Source organism: Balaenoptera physalus (genome assembly GCF_965194825.1).
Source record: "Balaenoptera physalus genome assembly, chromosome: 2".
Taxonomy (NCBI): domain Eukaryota; kingdom Metazoa; phylum Chordata; class Mammalia; order Artiodactyla; family Balaenopteridae; genus Balaenoptera; species Balaenoptera physalus.
The window spans coordinates 26,099,795-26,119,018 of record NC_138883.1 but is presented as its reverse complement, the minus strand read 5'-3'; the positions used below and the strand labels follow the sequence as shown (position 1 = coordinate 26,119,018).

At 52.3% G+C, this 19,224-nt stretch overlaps 1 protein-coding gene and 1 long non-coding RNA gene across 4 annotated transcripts in view; one reads left to right on the top strand and one right to left on the bottom strand.

Annotated features, from left to right (window-relative positions):
• Window positions 1-5,264, bottom strand: part of LOC309655959 — a 42,014-nt gene extending 36,750 nt beyond the window's left edge. Inside the window, exons 1-2 of one of the 3 annotated variants that reach the window (XR_014261070.1) lie at window positions 3,139-4,710; window positions 2,149-2,248 (exon numbers count right to left, since the gene is read on the bottom strand). This is a non-coding gene — a long non-coding RNA (uncharacterized lncRNA). The other 2 variants (XR_014261069.1, XR_014261071.1) reach the window with 2 other exon arrangements.
• The window catches only part of LOC309655876 (uncharacterized protein), a 30,207-nt gene extending 12,328 nt beyond the window's left edge, over window positions 1-17,879 (top strand). The window contains exons 2-8 of the mRNA XM_082451746.1: window positions 1,400-1,525; window positions 5,259-5,446; window positions 5,668-5,802; window positions 11,103-11,224; window positions 11,722-11,786; window positions 15,274-15,364; window positions 15,878-17,879. Coding sequence (XP_082307872.1) covers window positions 1,444-1,525; window positions 5,259-5,446; window positions 5,668-5,802; window positions 11,103-11,224; window positions 11,722-11,786; window positions 15,274-15,364; window positions 15,878-16,178 — 984 coding nt within the window. The 5' untranslated portion in view covers window positions 1,400-1,443 and the 3' untranslated portion in view covers window positions 16,179-17,879. The remainder of the gene's footprint in view (window positions 1-1,399; window positions 1,526-5,258; window positions 5,447-5,667; window positions 5,803-11,102; window positions 11,225-11,721; window positions 11,787-15,273; window positions 15,365-15,877) is intronic.
• The last annotated feature ends 1,345 nt before the right edge of the window (window positions 17,880-19,224 follow it).

The window sequence follows — 19,224 nt, the reverse complement described above, 5'->3', positions numbered from 1 at the left end:
TGGGCGGCTGTGGGAGGTGGCTGCTGTCCTCCTGAGATGCAGGGAGGCTACAGAAAAGGAGTGTTCACAATCGCAGGAACCCAGTCTCCTTTCTGACTGGCTCCTGGGTTGGGGATACCCCAGCATCCTGTCAGCCTCTGCTTGAATACATCCAGTGATGGGAGGCTCATCCCTGTGAAAAATCTCCGGTTATTAGCAATCTCTTCCTTGTTGTGTTGAGCTAGACTCTCCATCCCTGTGCCTCTCACCATCTGGTTCTGCCCTCTGGAGCCACAAAGCTGCTCCCCTTAAGCAGGAAGGCCTTTCAGAGGTAGAGCACTGTCTCTCCAACGATTGGGTCCAGGCATGCTTTCAAATGCGAGAATTGGGGAAAGAATTAGATGATTCAAAATCATGCTGCAGTGTTGATAATAACACTTCCCAACTCTGCTCGTGACCCTGTGTCTCACGCCATGCACACGGGGGCTCTTTAGGTAGCGGGGTGGAATCATTTACTGCCCAGCCTGGATAGACTCTGGAGGAAAGATTCTCACATGTCCAATAAATATTGGGTCTTTCTCTGACAGCAGCTGGACACTGCATTGTTTACCAGACTGATTGGATTCCTCAGGCCAGAGACCTGGGTGTCCTGGAGACTCACCTCATTCCCTCCCCACCCCCACCCTGAACAGGTCCTCTCAGTTCCCCACACCACCCCGTACCCCCTCCCCCCGCAGGTCTCATTTCTACTCACTTTTCTCTGTCCTTATGGCCAGCACCCTAACCTAAGTTGCCTTTACCTCTCACCTCCTCACTCTCCACTTCCAGATCCACCCCCACCCCCCCCAGTTCATTCTCTACCTAGAAGCCAAAGCATGGGTCAGAGCCCATCATTCACCTGGGTAAACCTAACAGTGGTTGTCAGTGTGCCTCGATTAAAAACTGAACACCTCACCATGGGCTATAAGGCCTTCAACACCAGGTTCTGCCCCACCTCCTTGACCAGTGGCCTTCCGGAGCATGCCAAGTCTTTTCCTGCCGCAGGGCCTTTGCACTCGCGAGTCCCTCTCCTTGGAACATCATTCCATTAGGTCTTCACAGGCCTGGCTCCTTTTAACCTTCAGGACTCAGCTCGACTGTTACCTTCTCAGAAAGACCTCCTGTGACTACCCTACTTTAATTAGAGCCTCTGTTATAGGGCTTTTTTCATTTCATCTCTGTCACTTACAATGTATTTATTCATGTACTCATTCTTTATATTATTGTTTGTCTACCACACAAGCATATAAGCTCCATGAGAACAGGAGCCCTGTTTGTCTTGCCCCCTGCTGGACCTGCTGCTTCCCACATTGGGCCTGGCACGCATGGGCACAGAGGGAATATGTGTTGGATGATAAATAACACCCTTGCCCTTGCCCAGTCTACAGGGATATTTGGAATCCAGCCCTCCTTGGAAACAGAGAGATGGACATGGAAACCACCCAAGGGCCTCCTGAACTCCATCAGAGGAGGATTGCATTGAAGAAAAACTGGCCAGTTCTCTTGGGTATATCTGTTCACTCATTCACTTAGTAATTCCTTCAGCAAAAACTGAGCATTCCTGGTAGCCAGAAACCATTCTAGGGACTGAAACTTTAGTGGTGAACCATACTGACAAAGTCCCCGCTTCAAGGACCGTACACTCGCACAATTAACCTTGGGTAATAACCAAGTAAACAACAAAACAATTACAGATGGTGGTAAGGGTACAGCAAAAACGGAAACTAGGTCTTGGGAGTAGAGTTTGAGGAAGGTAGTGTGTTAGAGAAGGTGGTCAGGGGAGGTCTGAGGGCTGTGAACACAGGGCAGGTCTGTTATGCACGAACTCCCCCTCACCCACCCCCATTTTCTCACCAAATATCAAGATGCTACGGGTAGAAAGACAAGACTAGGCGGGAGGGAGCCAACGAAGTGTACCCTTGGCTGGCTGGGTCCCCATAAAAATGACACAGGTACGTAGCTGTGTCCCTGGGAAGCTCTGTGTCCACTGAGCCCTTTAGAACCTCCCGGCAGCCTCAGACTCATGGAGCCTGTTGCATAAAGGAAAGTGGCAGAGATTCCTCCTGTAGAGCCCAAGGTCAGCACTGCCAGGTCCTCTGTGTTCCATACCCACCTGCCCAATCTGCTTACTTAAAGCGAGGGGTGGCTGCAAACCGATGCCCTCCCAGGGAGACCTGTCTTATGGTGCAGGACACGGGGCTCCACCCTGACACGGCTAGTAAAAGGAACTCTGCAGGGAGTAAAAACAGAACTGTAATTAAGTGTGTGATACCCGATTTGGACACTAAGACGACCGAAACAAGACAAAACAAAATGACTGCACATGTAGGTGACGAAGTTCAACCAGTTGCGCGTCTGCACGTGAGGGGCCAGCGCCACTCTGTCTGGGCACCGGCTCCTTCAGGTTGCATGCATCTAGGGGGCAGTGTGTATGTGAGTGGCGCACCCTTGTATTTCTTGTTTCCCGTACTTTCTTATCTCTTCCCCTTTCGGCAAATGTAAACAACCCCACTGTGATCTAGTCCTCGGTGGGCTCTGGGGTGGGGGAGAAGCTAGACAAGAATGGTAGGAAGGAGTTCTCTTCCAGAACAGTTCATGTCCCTATTTTCTGTCTTGGGGAGCACAGTCTCACCTACCTGCTGCCCTGGGAGATGTCCTGGCCTCCTCCACTTCATCATCCTTTCGCTCTAGCACCAGATACAGTCACTTCTTCTTAGAGAGCTCTGATCTCCTCCCCACCTCCTGCTGGCGCCCTAGGTCAGGCCATTGTCCCTCTGCTGGATTGCTGTATAACCTCCCCTTAACCTCTCATCCATCTAACCCTAACCATCCCCCTCACCTCCACCACCTCATCCCTCCTCCACGGGCCCTCCATAGGCACAGCCATCTTTAAAAAACACATCTGGCCTCGCCCTTCCTCACCCAGGGCCCACAGGCCATCGAGAGCCTGGCTTGTCCCCCTCTCCATTCCTGACCCCGCCTGTCTGGCTCCCGTGGCAGCCCCTCCTTCCACGCTGGGCTGGATGAAGCATGAGTTTCCAGAGGTTCGCACGGCACCTCCCTGGACCCCATCTCCCCCAAGGAGGGCAGCACGGTGCCCAGAACATGGTGGTGACGCACCGGGCCAAGGCGACCTGTCAGATCTTTCCTCCTCAGCGAGCCGGGTAACCATGTGGAGGCAGCCGAGGCCCCGCGGAAGGAGCCAGCAAGCCGGGCCAGGCAGCAGCTGGCGTCGCCATGGAAACCGTGCGCAGCGCCACCCGGGGCCTGGCCTTTTCACTCTGCCTCTTTGGCCGGCTTCCTCAGCCACCCTGAAACCCATTCACCCAAGCGAGCCGGGGCCTCGCCCCTGCCCCCCACCGGCCCGCCCTTCTGTCGGCTCCGGCCGGCTCTTCCTCCCCCACCCCTTCCTCCCCCTCCTCTTCCTCCCAGCCACCCTCCCTTCGGCAGCCTTTGCCAAAGCGATGGGAGGGGAGAGCTGGGCCAACGAAGGACTCAGATTTTCAATTCTAAGCAGATTTCCCCTCCACAGGCAGAGAGCCCTTTCATGCATTTTTTTCCCTATTATCATAAACGCAGGAACTTGCATTAGGATGAATGAGCAGAAACTCCTGTCTTTGTCAGAGCCTTGGCAGAACGCCAGGCGTAGAATGACCTAAAACATTCAGAACTAAATGGAGCTGGAGAGGGGGTGGAGATCCCTCGCCAGTGAGAAATGCAATAGTGGGGGGCGGGGGGGGCCCTTGTTTCTAATTATAATGCTAGTATTCGCTGTGTGCCCAGACACCCGACTAGGCCTTTTGCACAGATTCTTGTTTAATCCTCCCCAAATTCCTATGTCCTATATATCCACGCCCCACCCTCACCCCCACCCATTTTTATAGATGTTGAAACAGAATCAAGGCCCAAGATCACACAGCAAATGACTGATGGAGTGAACCCTTCAGACTCTGGAGCCTGAATCACAACTTCAAGGTCACCTTCCTGTGGGCTGATTCAGGGCGCTGCCACCAGTTCCCATCACCCAGGCCCCCTAACCTCCCACCCCACCCCACCCCCCGACCTCATTTCCATTTGTCAGTGTGATTTTGCAAATCAGACTGATTCATCTGCTTGATGCCCCCAAATCAGATAAAGATGGGAGACCCCTGGGCGGGGGTGGGGTGTCTTCCAGACCCAGTCCAGGCACGTTTGTGCTGCCTGCAGGGCAGAGCCCTCGCTCTACCAACGTTCACATCACATTGTCTCCAGCGCTACCAACATTCACATCACATTGTCTCCAGCGCGCAGACTCTGAGACGGGGGCAAGTGCTCAGTGAATGTTTATTGCGCGGGCGTTGAAGGGCCCCCACATCTCCCCCCGCCTCCCCACAGATCCAGGTCCACCTTTCCCCACCCTCTTTGTGCCCTGGAGCCTGACCTCTAAGGACTGTGTCAGGGAACTCTTGCTCTCTGGCTTCTGCTTGGATTCAGCCAATGGGATGCTGCAGCCAGAGGTGAGAGGCAGGAGGAGAAAGAGGTGGAGGTCTTTATTCTCCGCTCACTTCCCTGCCAGGCCAGGGGTTGGTGGTGGCTGCTTTCCTCTGCTACAGGCCTCAGCTCCTGTCCCATCGTCCTCTCCTACAGCTCAGCTCGGCCACACTCCCTTGGGCCCACCCCCTACCCTGCTGTGAGCCCTGGGATGCTTTTCAGTTCTCCTTACCTTGTCTACAGCTTCAGAAATAGTGCTCTCAAGGAGCTGCCCTCCAGCACCCTGTTCGAGCCTGCAATCTTCAGTTTCCTGCCACGACTTGGTCAAATACAAGCTCCTGCTCACTGTCATGCCCTCTTGCAGATGGCAGGAATACAGCAGTGAACAAAGCAAACAAAAACACCTTCCCTCATAGAGCTGGCATAGAGTAAGACAGACAATAAGCAAACAAACAAAATATACCATGTAGGGAAGCAATAAGTGCTATGAATGAATGAACAAACGGATAAAAATTCGACGCATGCTATCATTTAGACATCACAACTAGACTTTAGAGATGATCTAGTCTAAACCCCTTACTTTGCAAATGAAGGAAAGGAGGCCCAGAGAGGATGCCCAAGGTCACACAATGAATTGTTGGTAAAAGCTGGGCTAGATTCCAGCTGTCCTTGACTCTGTCATGGCTGTGGCCAGAGCCGTGCAGTTCAGCCCATGGAAATAGGGGGTGATGCAAAAGGCTTTTCCCGTCTTGTTCTTTCCCTTCTTTAAGGACAATCTTCCAGAAGCAATAGTGGGGCAGCAATGAGTTTCCTGGGAGGCTCAGGCAGCAGGGCAGAAAGGAAAGCGTCACCAGCAGGAGCAGTTGGGCGTGCCCCTGTTCCACGTTGGAGGCACCTTGCCACCCACCCGAGCAGAGGGCACTGTGGGCTCTGGAGCCCCCAGGATGCTGGAGCAGGGGTGAGTGCGTGGAGAGGCCTGTGGACCAGGGCACTGGGGTTGCAGAGCGGTGGGAGCTGGGGGAAGGGCTCGCCCTGTGGGCCTGGCTGTTTGGGAAGGGCATGTTCTTTTGTTGCTGACTAAGCCCCAGCCCATGTGCAGGGCTTGGCTGGGAACCTGTAACTGCCCTGTTGACTGGGTCATCCATTTCCCAAGCCCCACAATTCTTCCCGTTCCACCAGCGCACCACCTTGGCATGCCCCCAGTGCCCCACTGGGTGGAGGGAAACAGCAAGAACCAAGTCTGAAGTCTGCAATATGCTGTGTACAACTCATGCATTACCTCAAAACGTGATAATCTTTGCAACTAGCTATGAGGTGAGTTATTATCCCCATTTCACAGATGGAGAAACAAGCTCATCAGAGTTGTGTGACTTGCCCAGGGCCAGAGAGGAGGAGGATTCAAACCCAGACTTGCCTAACAGGAAAGTCTGGTTTCTTGCCCCACATGCCTCTCAGGCTCCTGCCAGTGGGTTTTCTGGAACCTGCCAGCCCACCCTTCCAATTGGCCCAGAACATGGGCTGCGGGCCATACCCCTCCCCCCTTTCCGCTGTCTCCTCAGCGTTGGCCGCCCCTGGGCCTGCAGCGTCTCGGGTCCATGCCCAGTGTAGCTTCTCTGCCATGTGGGCCTGCACCAGGATCTTGGCCCCAAGGCCAAGCTGGGGTTGCCATGGCAGTGCCCTACCCCTGGACTGCCTCGTGGGCCCCACAAGCCACTGGAATGTCTCAGAAATCCCACCATTCAGGCCAGCATCCAAACCACCTCTCCCAGACAGCCACTCTAATTATGAGCAACAGGAAAATCTTTTCAGATCGTGTCCTGGTTTTCAGTTTGGAAAACAGATGGCCACCATTGCGAGGCCCCCATACGGCCTTTATTTCCCTTTTCCCTTCCATTCTGTCCTCTCTTTGTCTCTCTGTCCAAGAGCATGTGGTGGTTACAGACACAGACAGAGCCTGAGCTCAAATTTTAGTTTTCCCACTTCCCAGACATTTGACTTTGGACTCGTCCTTGGGTTTGATTTCCTTGTCCTTCACAGGGATGATAACGATCATATCTGCATCCTTGACTTTTATGTGAAATAAAGTGACTTACTGGATCAGAATCTGTCCCCTTCTCAGCAAGGCCTTCCCAACCCTCTCCTCTTAAAATTACAAACCTGTCCCCACCCCATCACCCCTTTCCTCTTTCCCCTCTTTATTTTTCTCCAGCACATGTCACCATCTTATACACTATTTCAGCTGTTTCCTTTGATTGTTGACTGTTTTCCCTCCACTAGAATGTAAGCTCCATGAAGGCAGGGATTTTTTAAAACTCTGTTTCCATGACTTGTCCCCTGTGATTAGAACAGTGTCTGGGGCACAAACACTCAAAAATTTTTTCTTGAACAAATGGATGAATGCGGATGTGCCAGTGGCCCAGGTATACTGCTAGGCTGTGATTGTGAAGCACCTGGCATGGGGCCTGGCCCCAGGTTGGCTGGAGGTTGGCTGAAGCTATTGTCTGGTTCCTTTCACTTTGCTCTGCCCACACCCACACCTCAGGCCTCCCAGTGTCACCCTTCAGAAGCCCTGCTGGGAGCCCGCAGAGGGAAGCCTTGGCTGAGACAGACAGCATCGTGACCCAGGAGCCGGCCACTCCCGCTTCTGACCCATCCCACAGGACAACCCCCAGCTGCCAGGCCCTCGCTCCCCTCCTTTCACTCACGCGGGAGGTTGAGTCAGGACAGAAGACGGGGACAGTGGCCTCAGGCCACCCTCTCACTGCTCAGCAACCCGGCTCTGGCTGGGGCTGCCGCAAGAAGGAGCCCCAGGCACAGGGCAGGCTGAGAACTATGCAGGCAGCTCCAGGCAGGGGACCTGGGGACAAGGAGCTGCCCTTCGTGACTGGGGTCCCTCTGCAGGCAGCTGGCGGGCTGTGCGCTCCCTGGGGCCACCTCCTCCACAGGGCCACTTTCACTTTCTATTCTCTCCACCAAAGCAGGACCGGCCAGGCCAGGGGCGGCAGCACCAGCTCATGGAGATGGAGCAAGGGCTGGGGGGTCAGAAAGACTGGCCCTGGGGGAGAAAGGGGGCTCAGCAGCTTCCTGTGCCCGTACCCCTGAGAGTAAATCTCAACTAAGGATACTCCCTTACACTCCTCCGTCAGGGATACTTTCCAGAGCACCATCGTGATCATGGTCTTACTGGATCCACACTCTGGGGCAGCGGGGCTGGAGAAGACAGGAGTGAAAAATCAAAAGCAGGGAATGTCCTTCAGGCTCAGAGGTGACCGAAGCCACAGAACCAGGACACGAACACCTTGTACCGTTTCCATTTTGCCAGATTTCCTCACTTTAACCAGAGGTCCACCTTTGAACTCGTTGCCCTGCTCAATCCCTGTCCGCCTAGGAGGAAACTGAGGCATGTGGCCTGGCAGGACCTGGAGTGGAAATGGGGCTGGCACCTCCCAGATGCTCCTGAGGGAAAGGAATTCTCCACTTCTGGATTCCCCAGCAGAGCCAAATGTGTCTCAAGAGAGGAAGTGACATCTGGAAGCAAGGGGCACCCAGAGCATCAATAACTCCAGAAGAGAAATTGTGTTCATTCTCATTTTCTAGATAGTAAATAACTGGCTTAAAGGCGCAGAGCTAGCAACCGAGACAGAGGGAATTCTCAGCCAGGTCTGGATTACTCCAAAGCCTTCCTGCTGGTCTCGGGGCAGTAGCTACCCCTGTAGCTCGCATCCATAGGCCCTGCTCAGGGACACTCCCCGCAGGCCCTGTCCCTTTACCTGACGGAGTCTCTCCAAGCCTGCCCTTTGAGGTCTTGTGTTCCCTTTCAGTCCTGACCCTCATCTGCGCACTCATGGATTAAATGTTACTAAGTACCACTTGTCCCAGACACTGTTCTAGGGACTGGGGACACGGCGGGGTCACACAAGACAGAAAAAGTCTTTGCTGTCAGGAAGCTTTTATGGGGACTTCCCTGGTGGCCTAGTGGTTAGGATTCCAGGCTTTCATTGTGGTGGCCCCCGTCCAGTCCCTGGTTGGGGAAGATCCCGCAAGACACGCAGTGCAGCCAAAAAAAGAAGAAAAAAAAATCTATAGAAGAAGCCTTTATGGAGGGAGGCGTAGACAGACAAAAAATATGTAAACAAACAAAGATAAATCCAGGTAGCAGTAAATGCCATGAAGGAAATAAAGCAGAGGAAGTGCATGGAGAATGAGTGGCAGTAGGACGGTCAGGGTCAGTCTCTCTGAGGAGGTGAGGGACATTTACGCAGAGATTAGGGGAGCCAGGCAAAGATGGGGGTGGGGACGAAAGCTCTAAGCCCAAAGTAGGGCTGCCTGGCCAGGACAGCCCCTGTTCACACATGTTGTCCTGGTGTCATTTTTAATAGTGAAATTTAATTTCACTGTCAAGAGTGGCACGTTTGGAAGATGTTCCTCATGAGGGGTTGAATTTAGTCTCAGTGCAGCGGGAAGCCATTGGAGGAAATCATGTGATTGATGTCTTGAAAAGATCTCACTGGGGCAAATTAGGGGGGCAAGAGGGCAGAAGAGCCAGGCCAGGGGCGGCTGCAGCCACCCAGGAGTACGGTCATGTGCCCTCGCGCTAGATTCCAGTGGGGGTCTTAGGGAGCGGAGAAGGAGCCCAGGGATCAACCCCACTTCCCCCAGCCAGCCCTGGCCATTTCTGAGACGACCCTCAGCGCCAGGGACCTCTCCCCACCTTTCCATCATCTGTGCCGGCGGAGCCCAGCCAGCCCCTGCCTGCCTCCCACCTGCGTCCAGCCCCTCCTAGGCCCGGCCAGGCTAGCCCCCCACCGGCCAGGCCCACCCCACCTCCCTGCAGGAAGCCGGCTGGCAGCCCTGCTGCTTGACCTTGAGCTGTAGGTCTGGCATTTCCAAAGTCAAAGTGAGTCACTTCCTCCCTGGGGCCTCCCCCTGAGCGGGCAGCTGGCGGCCGCTCCCTGCCCCCTTGCTGGGCTGGCCGGGGCTGGAGCTGGCACAATGCGCTCTGCATGCTAGATGCTCCCACCCGAACCGCCGCCCCAGGCTCATTTGTCACCCGCTGCTGACTCAGCACTTCTGGGGAAGGCTTTCCTTTTGCCTTAGAGGAGGAGGCCTGGAAATGAGGCGGCTCTGGCTCTTCCTTCCCTTCCCTCTAGGACATGTGTGCGCGTGGGTGTCTGTGTCTCTGTGTGCCTGTGTATGTGAGTCTGAGTGTCACTGGGTCTGTGTGTGTCTCTGATGTGTGCCAACATGAGTGTGCATTTCTGGGTCTGTGTGTGTCTTCTAGGTGTGTGTTTGTGTGTATGTGTGTGTATCCTATAGGTCCTTGTATATGTCTGTGGGTGTGTGTCGGACTCTGTCTTGTGTGTGTGTGTGTGTCTGTCTGTCTGTCTGGGTGAGTGTGGGGAGGGGGCTTCCCCATCACATTGCGGGCCTTTCCCCTCCTCTCTCCTTCAGGCCCAGCATCCTCCCCTCAGACCTCACCCTGACTCCTGAAATGACCCTCACCTTACCTCCCCTGGTCCCCTCAGCCCCATCTGCTGCCTGCACCCTCTAGCTTCTGTCCTCTAAACACAGGAACTCAGGGATTACAAGCATGAGCTCTGGAATCAGACAGATCTAGGTTTCAGCCTTGGCTCTGCACTTGTCAGCTGAGTGACCTTGACTGAGATTCTTACTTTTTCTGAGCCTCAGTTTCCTCACTTATAAAGTAGAAGTGATCATATCTCCCTAAAAGAGATAAATAATCTCGTGATGGAGCCTGGCATACCGCATGCTGCAAAGGGTACCTGCTATTTCTTCCTAAAGCAACTGGCCCAGTGTCAGGCACACAGCCAGGGTCTAATGAACAGTAGTCAAGAACAAAAGCACTGAGAGGCCGTCTCCTTGGCCACTGGGGAAGGGAAGGGTGTGGGAGATGGTGACCTGGATTGGGAGCTGGGCAGGAGCTGTGTGCATGACAGCTAAAGCAAAGAAAGACAAGTGGTGACCTGATTTAGTGCTGCCTGGGGCAGCCAAGGAAGCAAGGGAGGAAATCGAAGGCCAGGGCCTTGGAGCTGCCCTGCCCTAATCTTCCCCAAATTGAGGCTGCTTGACACCCAGCTCCAGCAAGCGTCCAAGGGGAGCAGCAGAACTCCTCCCCACACCCCACCCCCAGAGCAGCCCTCCTGTTGTGTCCCTGGGAGACCACTCACATGCATTTGTTTAGATCTTCTTAACAACCCTGTGAAGGAGATTCTTGCACCCCCATTTTGCAGCTGGGAAAACTGAGACTCTAGGAGGTTAAGTTCCAAGATCACAGTGCTGACCTGTGGCAGAGAGAACCCTGGCATTCCAATTCCCAGTCCAGTACTCCCTGGATGTCTACACCATCTGCCCTCTTCCCGCACACACAGATATACGCCAGCTCACACTTCGGAGGGCCCTCCCTCCCCACCCTCAAGCACCCACATACGCTGGCACCACACTCTCCCTAGCACTAGCTCCTGCAGCAAATTCCTCCCAGGGCCAGCCAGTTCCTGCTCCCCTTTGCTAAAGACAGACTTTCTTCAGAAAGGTGAATATTTATTGTCTCAAGGCTTGCAGTGTGGATTCTCACTCCATCTTATTGCTATGTCCAGCAGGAAAAAGGAAAACCAGCTTGGGATCGGGACACTGGGCCTGCTTCCGGTGGCAGGGGAGCCTGGGGCAGGCAGCCCCACACTTCAGAGTTGCTGCCGAGGCTTGGTCCTGGAATCAGAGGGTAAGAGGTGGAACCAGCTGGCGGGCAGCCCAGGGATCCAGGCAGTGAGAGTAGTGAAAGAGTGGGGAGTTGGAGGGCAAGGGACCCCAGTTCATGCCTCTGGAGTCATGAACTCACAGTTAACTAGCTGTGTGGTCTCGAGCAAGTCACTACCCCTCTCTGGGCCTGAGTGCTCACAGCTGTGAAATGAGGGAGGTTGCTCTCAGGTTCCTTCCAGCTCACATACAGTCCCAGAGGCTACTAGACCTCCATCATGGCTAGGTCAATACTATCAGATGCTACCAAAGATGTAGATACCAGGAGACACTACCGCCACCACACTCTGCCCCCGCCCTGCCTCCTACTTTCCCTGGGAAACCAGCAGACAACGGGCCATGTGGGCAGAAGGAGACAGCATTAGGGGTCTGGGTGCCTGGAGATGGGACTTACAAAAAGCCCAAAGGGGAAACAAGCACCAGAGAGCTTCTTTTGCTCCTGATTGGCCCTTCCTGCTCCAGGGAATCCAGCACCAAGATGGAGACGGGACTCCAGTTCTCTGCTCAGCTCAGGCCTGCATCTGTAGGTGAGGCCAGGAGTCAGTTCCGCTTTGGGGGCCTGTGACTCGTGGGGAGAAAAGGGATGATAAGCATCTCCAGCCTTCCTGATTCACAGGGTTATCCGAGCATGAGGTAGGGCCCCTTGCAAAGCAGACATGCCCATTTCTGTCCAGACACAGTTCGGGCGGGCAGTGGGCGGCTGCAGCCTGTCCTTACATGGGGCTGAAGGGGCCCAGCCACCCAGTGACTCACTCACTTACCCAGCCAGCTAAAAGCCAGGCCCCACCCTTCCCTTCTTCTGCTACCCACAAAAGCCCCTTAACATAGCACTCTTGTCACATGGAGACTAAGGTAGGGAAAGGTTGGCAGATGACAACCAAAGGTAAAAAAAACAAGAAGTCATGTGATCACTTACCCAACTCAAGATCCACCTACCTCTGAGCTTCCTGGTGTGTGATTTTATTAACCAGCCCCTTACTATTTAAGCTGCTTGAGTTAAGTATTTTATTTTTGCCGTATTCTTGCAGCCCAGAGCAGCCCACTCCCCGCTGCCCCCGCCCAATATGAACCTGGTGGGCCTCCTGGGAGCGTTACCCTTATCTCAGACACTCTGCTAGTAACAGGGCTCCTTGCCTATCCTAGAGGTGCCTGAGAGTCCGGGGGGATCAGAGGAACAGATGTGGTAACCTGATGAAGGTGGTGACTTTTAGGACTGCAGGTCTGGTCGAGGGTGTATTAGGAAGTAGAACATGGAGAGAGGACCTCAGCAGGAAAATTGACAAATTCCAGCTGTCAGGGGTTGAAGACCCTGCAGAGTGAAGAACTGACATCCCCAGAGCAACTGTGGCTTAAGACCCACTAGTGGATCATGAAATCAGTTTCGTGGATTGCACCCAGAATTTTTTTAAAAAAGAATAGAAAGGAAAAACATAAGCGTGGGTTACATATGGGAAAAAGGAAAGTATGGTTTCATACAGCTTGTTTCAGTGTATATAAACACTCATCTGAGTAACGGGTTGAGATGCGAAATGCATTTCTCACCGGGGGTGTTGGTTTTGAAAGTTTGGAAGCCACTGCTCTGGAAACAAAGGCGTGGAGCCCATAGGGCGCCCTTTGTGTGTAAGAGGGGCAGGGGTCTCTTTGTCCTGACGTTCGGTTCCAGCCTCCCCAGGTGTCTGGGGGGGAGCAGTTGACCCCCACTTTCCTAAGCATAGAAGGAGGCATCCCCTTTACATCACCCCGTGCTCTTTTCTGCTGCTTTCCTTAGCAGGAGGGGAGGGGGAGGGCTTTTACTCAGATTCTCCATCTCCAGAATGTTTTCATGTTTCCCAAGAAACTCCACTGGGCAAGTTGGTCAAGATCTTTGGATACAAGGTCATTTCAGAGCCTTCTCAGTGGCAAGCGCCCACCTATCCCATTCCTTGTCCTAAGAACCTGCTGAGAGGCAGAGGCCAGCCACCGAGGAGGTCAGGAAAGACAGGTCTGGCCCCTCGGGAAGTCTTTCCTCAGATGCCCTCCCCTCCCATTTCCATAATTTGGCAGAATCTTGAACGTAGTGGGGCGGGACAGAGAAAAAACTAGAAAGCTCAACTTCTGCCACCAGGGCCGGAAGCCCCACTGTGGCCCCAGCTGGTGGTTAGCCCCTGTTTGTCATTTTGCAAATCTGGTCTACCCACCTCCAGTGAAAACTCCCAGCGTCACCCCAGGGGGCCATGACTAATTACAAAACACATTTTCTCTCTTTTTCATTCTGCTCACTTCCCTGCCCACAGTGCCTCCCCGCACTAGCCCCAGCTCCCTCGCTAGACTGGGTTGAATGAACCCTTGGCCTGGCCCCTCCTCGCCAGACTGCACCCTCTGGGGTTCTTTCCTCTCGCTCGGCTCTCCTTTCACTTTCTAGTCACTCTCACTCTCCCTTGGCTTCTTCCCCTGGAGCCCCGGCCCTTTCTATACACGGGGGTCACTGCTGAAGCCCTGAGCTGCACCCAGTGAGTCAGGTTTTGATTCCACGCCAGTCAACAAATATTTATCCAACGCATTCTGTTCCAGTCTTCAAGTAAGCAATGATAGCGACCCGGGCAAGGTTCCTGCACACACAGCTTCTAGAAGCCTGGTGATACAGAGACACAATCAAGCGATTAGAAACAGTGCACTGCAGCTTGATCCATGGTGCTAGTAAGGCCACGGAGAGGGACAGCTAAGCCATCCTGGGGCAGCCCGGGAGGGCTCCCTGGAGGGGAAGAAGCCCGCACTGAGGCCTGAAGGGCTTGGAGTTGGCCGTTAGCCAGAGGAAGAAAGGGAGGAGTCGTTCCAGGCCAAGGGAACAGCCTGTGAACGGTGGCCTGTCGGTGAGGCTGGCTGGAGCCCACCGAGTGGGGGTTAGTGAGAGGAGCTGGGGTCCCCAAAGGCAGGAAGGAGGCAGATCTAAAAGGACCTTGAAAGCTTGCTAAGCTATCTGGATTCGGTCCTGAGGGTGACGGGGAGCCACTGAAGGGTCTTAAGCCAGAGTGACATAATTGCACAGACAGGGTTAGAGGGCAAGACCGGCCACGGAGAGGTGGCTCAGGATGGGGTAGCTGCAATGGGAGGAAGCGGATGGACGTGAGCCATACCGAGGACGCAGGGGTGATTGGGTGCTGGAGGTTGGGGAAAGGAAGCAGGCAGGGGTGACCCACAGTTCCTGCATAAATGGTGGCCCTCTCTGTTCCCTACAGGAGGAAGAGGTTGGTGGGGGGGGGGGAGGGCGTGGGGGGGGGTGGTTGACAAGATTCTGGACAGTTTGAATTTCACATGCCTGCGGGACACTAAGCCATTGGCTACAGTGCTCTGTGCCCCTGAACGGGGGCCTGGGGCAGAGTTCTAGACTGGCCGCCACCTATGTGCAGTGGTAATGGAAGGCAAGGTGAGGTGCAGTGTGAGAAGACGTGAGGATGTGAGGGCCTACAGTAGAGAAGCCACTGGCAGAGGATGGCATGACACCAGCAAAGCACCGGAGAAGGAGAAGCAGGAGGACAACTCAGGGTGGGTCGGGGCAAACCCGACGCTTCCAGGAGAGGGATGCGGTCGGGTGTGGCGCGCTGCTGAGAGGGCAGGGAGAGGAGGCCAGCAAGGCTTCCATGAGATGGAGGGCCGTTTTCGTAGTGAGAGCAGTTTCGGTGATGGTGGCAGAGGAGAGTGACAGAGAGCAGTTTGGTTTTGAGGTTGGGGAATGGCAGGTAGGGAAGGGAGCGTCCTGAGACCAGGCCAGCTCAGCAAGGCCTGATAGGCCCCAAATATCCTCTTAACCTTCCCGTAAAGTGTCATTAAAATGTCTTTACGTTTCTTAAGAGATTATTTCTTATTTTGTGCCCAAACCTGCGACCCCTGGAGGCCACATGGAACTTGACAGGTCCTTGTCCCCACCCCGCCCCCATTCCAGAGCAGGTCCAGAAAGTATTTACCAGTATCACTCAGTCTCCTGTTCCCCACATTAAACACTCCCATTTCTCTGCATTCTTCTTTCTCTATTCTCAGGCCTGTTTCTGCCACGGGTTGCTCTCTTCTCACCACAATCCAGCTTGTTTGCTCTTAGAATCGTGCCCAGATCCGAACACCGCCCACCTGGGTATGTTTTGCCAGCATGCAGGGTGGGACCGTCACCTCCCTCCTTCTAGACGCCGTTTTCTGCAAAGCCGCCTCTCCCTGGGTGCACTACCCTCAATCATAGATCTAACTCTAAGACTGGAAAAGAAGCTGAGATTCTTTGAGACCTAGACTAGAGTTCAATGTCTTAATTTGATAGATACAGAAACTGAGTACAGCTAAGGCCACAGAGCTAGGGATTGGCAGGTGAACAATCAGAGCCACCGGCCCATGCGGTGGGCACGGCCAGCAATGGCCCAGGGTAAGCTTGTAGCCTTGGTTGTGGTGGCAGCAGCGACAGTGACTGCGTGTGGCAGAGCGTCACTCCAGGAGCTGTCAGTGGGAGCATATACTGGTAGAAACATTTTGGGGGGGGGGTATCAAAAAGAATTCAATCCAAAAAAAATACAGGGCTGTTTATAGATCAATTTTTAAGGATGTTGTACCAGCTATGGCTAATTATTCCATAATATATTTTCTCCTCTTCTTCTTTTAGCAATAGAACCCCCCAACTTTTAGTGGGGCACATCCTACTCAGTATAAAGATTACATTTCCAGCGAGGTGTGGCCACATGATCACGTTCTGGCTGGTGGGTGTGGGCAAAAGTGATGTGCAGTTTGTGGGTCATGTGCTTGGAGGGAAGGGATCTTCCATTTTCCCTCTCCTCCACTTCCGACGGCTGGAATGTGGACCTGGAAGGTATGGTGTTGAGTCTTCTATCAGCCACATAGGCAAGGGCTTCAAGATAAAGAGAATTTGCCTCCCTGACAAAGCAGAGCCACCCTGTCTGCCATGAACTGCTTAAACACCTACTGAAACCGGAGAGATAACTTCTGGCTCGTTTAAGCGCCTGTTACTGTGCGTCTTTGTGAAAGAACTGCATCCTAACTAATACAGACGTTCATTTCAACATTGTTTATAAGTTTTTTTTTTAATGGAAATGCCTGAATGTCCATCAGAGAGAGAGTAAGTAAGGGAGCCATGGTAACTCCACACAATTAAGTACATGAAGTCATTAAAAAAAAGAATGAAATAGGTGTATATATAGGAACTATGTTCCTGATAAAATATTAAAATGAAAAATGCAAGTGATAGGACAATGTAGAAGATGCTATGGCTTGCTGGGTTTCCGGGGCAAGTCACTTCCTCCCTCTCCTGTAGAAGCTACAGGGGACACATTCTGCCTTGCTTTGGATGGTGTGGTTTGAGGATAGATGTGGCTGTGGCAGCCTTTTTGTTCCACGAGGGAAGACCCTAGAGTTGGTGAAGGGGGGAGGGGAGCAAATACTGAGTGGAGCCTAAAGCGAAAGTCCACCTATCAAAGGACAAAAAAGAGCCAGAGAACCAGGTCTCTGAGGATACTGAGTGGCTGGATCAAGCCTGAATGGAAGTCAGCTTTGGATCTGGACCTGTGCGGTTACTGAGCCTTCAAACTCCATTTGTTTATTGGTTTAAGTCAATTTTAGCTAAGTTTTCTTTTGCTTTATAAAGATGACTCATAGGATATTTATTATAGCTTATTAATAAACAAAATATTGTAAAATCTCAGTTTCCTTAAAAACAGATTAAAGAAGTGATGGTACTTCTAACCATGAAATTCTACACAGCCAAAATTAAAAAAAAAAAACAACAACTCTGTATGTGTTGATATAAAAAGATATACCCAAGGTATTTCATTAAGTGAAAAAAAGTGAAGATTATGTAAAGTGTGCTACCATTTGTGTGAGAAAGAAATAACGTGTAAATGAATATGGTTCTAAAAATGCTTGAAATATCTCCTGAAGGATACTCAAGAAATTGATAACAACAAGAACCTAAACAGCTAGGAAACTGAGAAGAGAAGGATGCTTACTTTTCACTGTCTACCCTCCTTTACTCTTTGAATTTTATACCATGTGTATGTAATACCTGTTCCGAAAATAAAGTTTTAAAAAATTTAAAAAGAAGAAGACTCCTAAGTGATAGAGTGAGCACACGGGAATTTTATAATTGTCACATGTACCTGCATGTGTGTGCAAGTCGTGTGTCTAGATGTTCCTAAAAGTCTGGAATGATGTGCACCAAACTGTTAATAGCGGTTACCCCGAGGAAGAGGAGTTGGAACGTGTGTGTGGAGGGGCAGGGGTGTGCATGCAGCGGGGGGTAGCTTATCAACTGGACACTTACCCCGCACTAACATTTCTTGCCAGGCGCTGTTCTACACTTTACACGCATCCATTCACTTAATCCCCATCCCAGGAGCTGATGAAGAGCACCTCCATCACCTCTACTTAATAGATGGGGAAAGGAGCGGAAAGGAGTGGCTAGTGAGGGCAGAGCTGGGATTTGAGCGGAGACAGTTTGGCCTCAGGTGGCCTGTCCTTACACACGGCATTATCCCACCTTTCTGACCCCCTGGGTGGGGCTGCTGGGTCCCAGCCATGCACTGGCACAGGAAAACCCCTTTGTCACAGAACCCTTCACAAAACCACCTCGAGGGCTCCAGGGAATGCCACCTGACTCTCCCGCTTTCCCCAGGGTTAGCTGACAGATGCCACTCCCCTCGCCTTCCCCACCTGGAAAACAGGAAACTGGAAGTTGACAAGCCCTGTGGGACTGCATTTTGTTTCAGCTTTGTTTACACTCCCCATTTATCAATACATTGGGAAACATATAAAGAATTGACAATACTCAGTGCAGATGAGGTTATGAGGAAAAAGGTGCTTTGGTGGGACTGCAAGTGCTTTGGGGGAGACAGCTGGATAAAATCCATCCCATTTAGGAAAGGACGTACCCTTAGAACTAGCCATTCCGGTTTTAGGAAGGTATCCTACAGAAACATTGAACAAGTATGCTGACTGCAGCATTCCCATAAATTGTAACAGGCTGTGGAATTCTAGGCAGCTGTCAAAAGGAATCAAGTGACTCTGACTTAGGAACAGGCACAGAAAATGTCTGTGGTAGAGTGTTTTATTTTTTTAAAGAAGCCAATTTTTTTTAAATTTTAAATATTTATTTATTTATTTATTGGTTGCGTTGGGTCTTCGTTGCTGCTCGCGGGCTTTCTCTAGTTGCGGGGAGCAGGGGCTACTCTTCGTTGCGGTGCGCAGGCTTCTCATTGCGGTGGCTTCTCTTGTTGCAGAGCACGGGCTCTAGGGTGTGCGGGCTTCAGTAGTTGTTGCTCACGGGCTCTAGAGTGCAGGCTCAGTAGTTGTGGCTCGTGGACTTAGTTGCACCGCGGCATGTGGAATCTTCCCGGACCAGGGCTCGAACCCGTGTCCCCTGCACTGGCAGGCGGATTCTTAACCACTGCGCCACCAGGGAAATCCTGTGGTATAGTGTTTTAAAAACGAGTTGCAAAATAGTATGTAGAGAATAATCCAAGTTTTAAAAAAGCAATAAAACAATGTGTATAGAAAACATGTATATATATAGAAAATGGTCTGAAAGCATATACGCCAAAATGATGGCGGTAGGAAGCAGAATTCGGGAGGAAATGGGAGGTGAAATAGAACTTTTCATTTTTCATCTGTATGCTTCAATATTGTCCACATTTTTATAAGAATATCTTAGCTTTGTAATTAAACTTTTTAAAAATTAGTAGTTAATAGATGAACTTTTCATGGCCCAAGCATCAGTTTGCCAACTGTCTCCTCTCCCTCATCGCCCCCTCCCTTCCACATGCTGTCTCATCTCCTTCTCCCATTTACTATCTTTGGACCTGAGACTCCTGAGCTGGCTGCAAGGCTCCAGAGCCCCTCCAAACCACACTCACTAATCCCTGCCTAATCCCAGCTCCCCAGCAGCTCAGACCGGCTGCTGTCTGCTCCTGTGGGAAGTGGGCAAGAGTCCCCTTGGTTTAT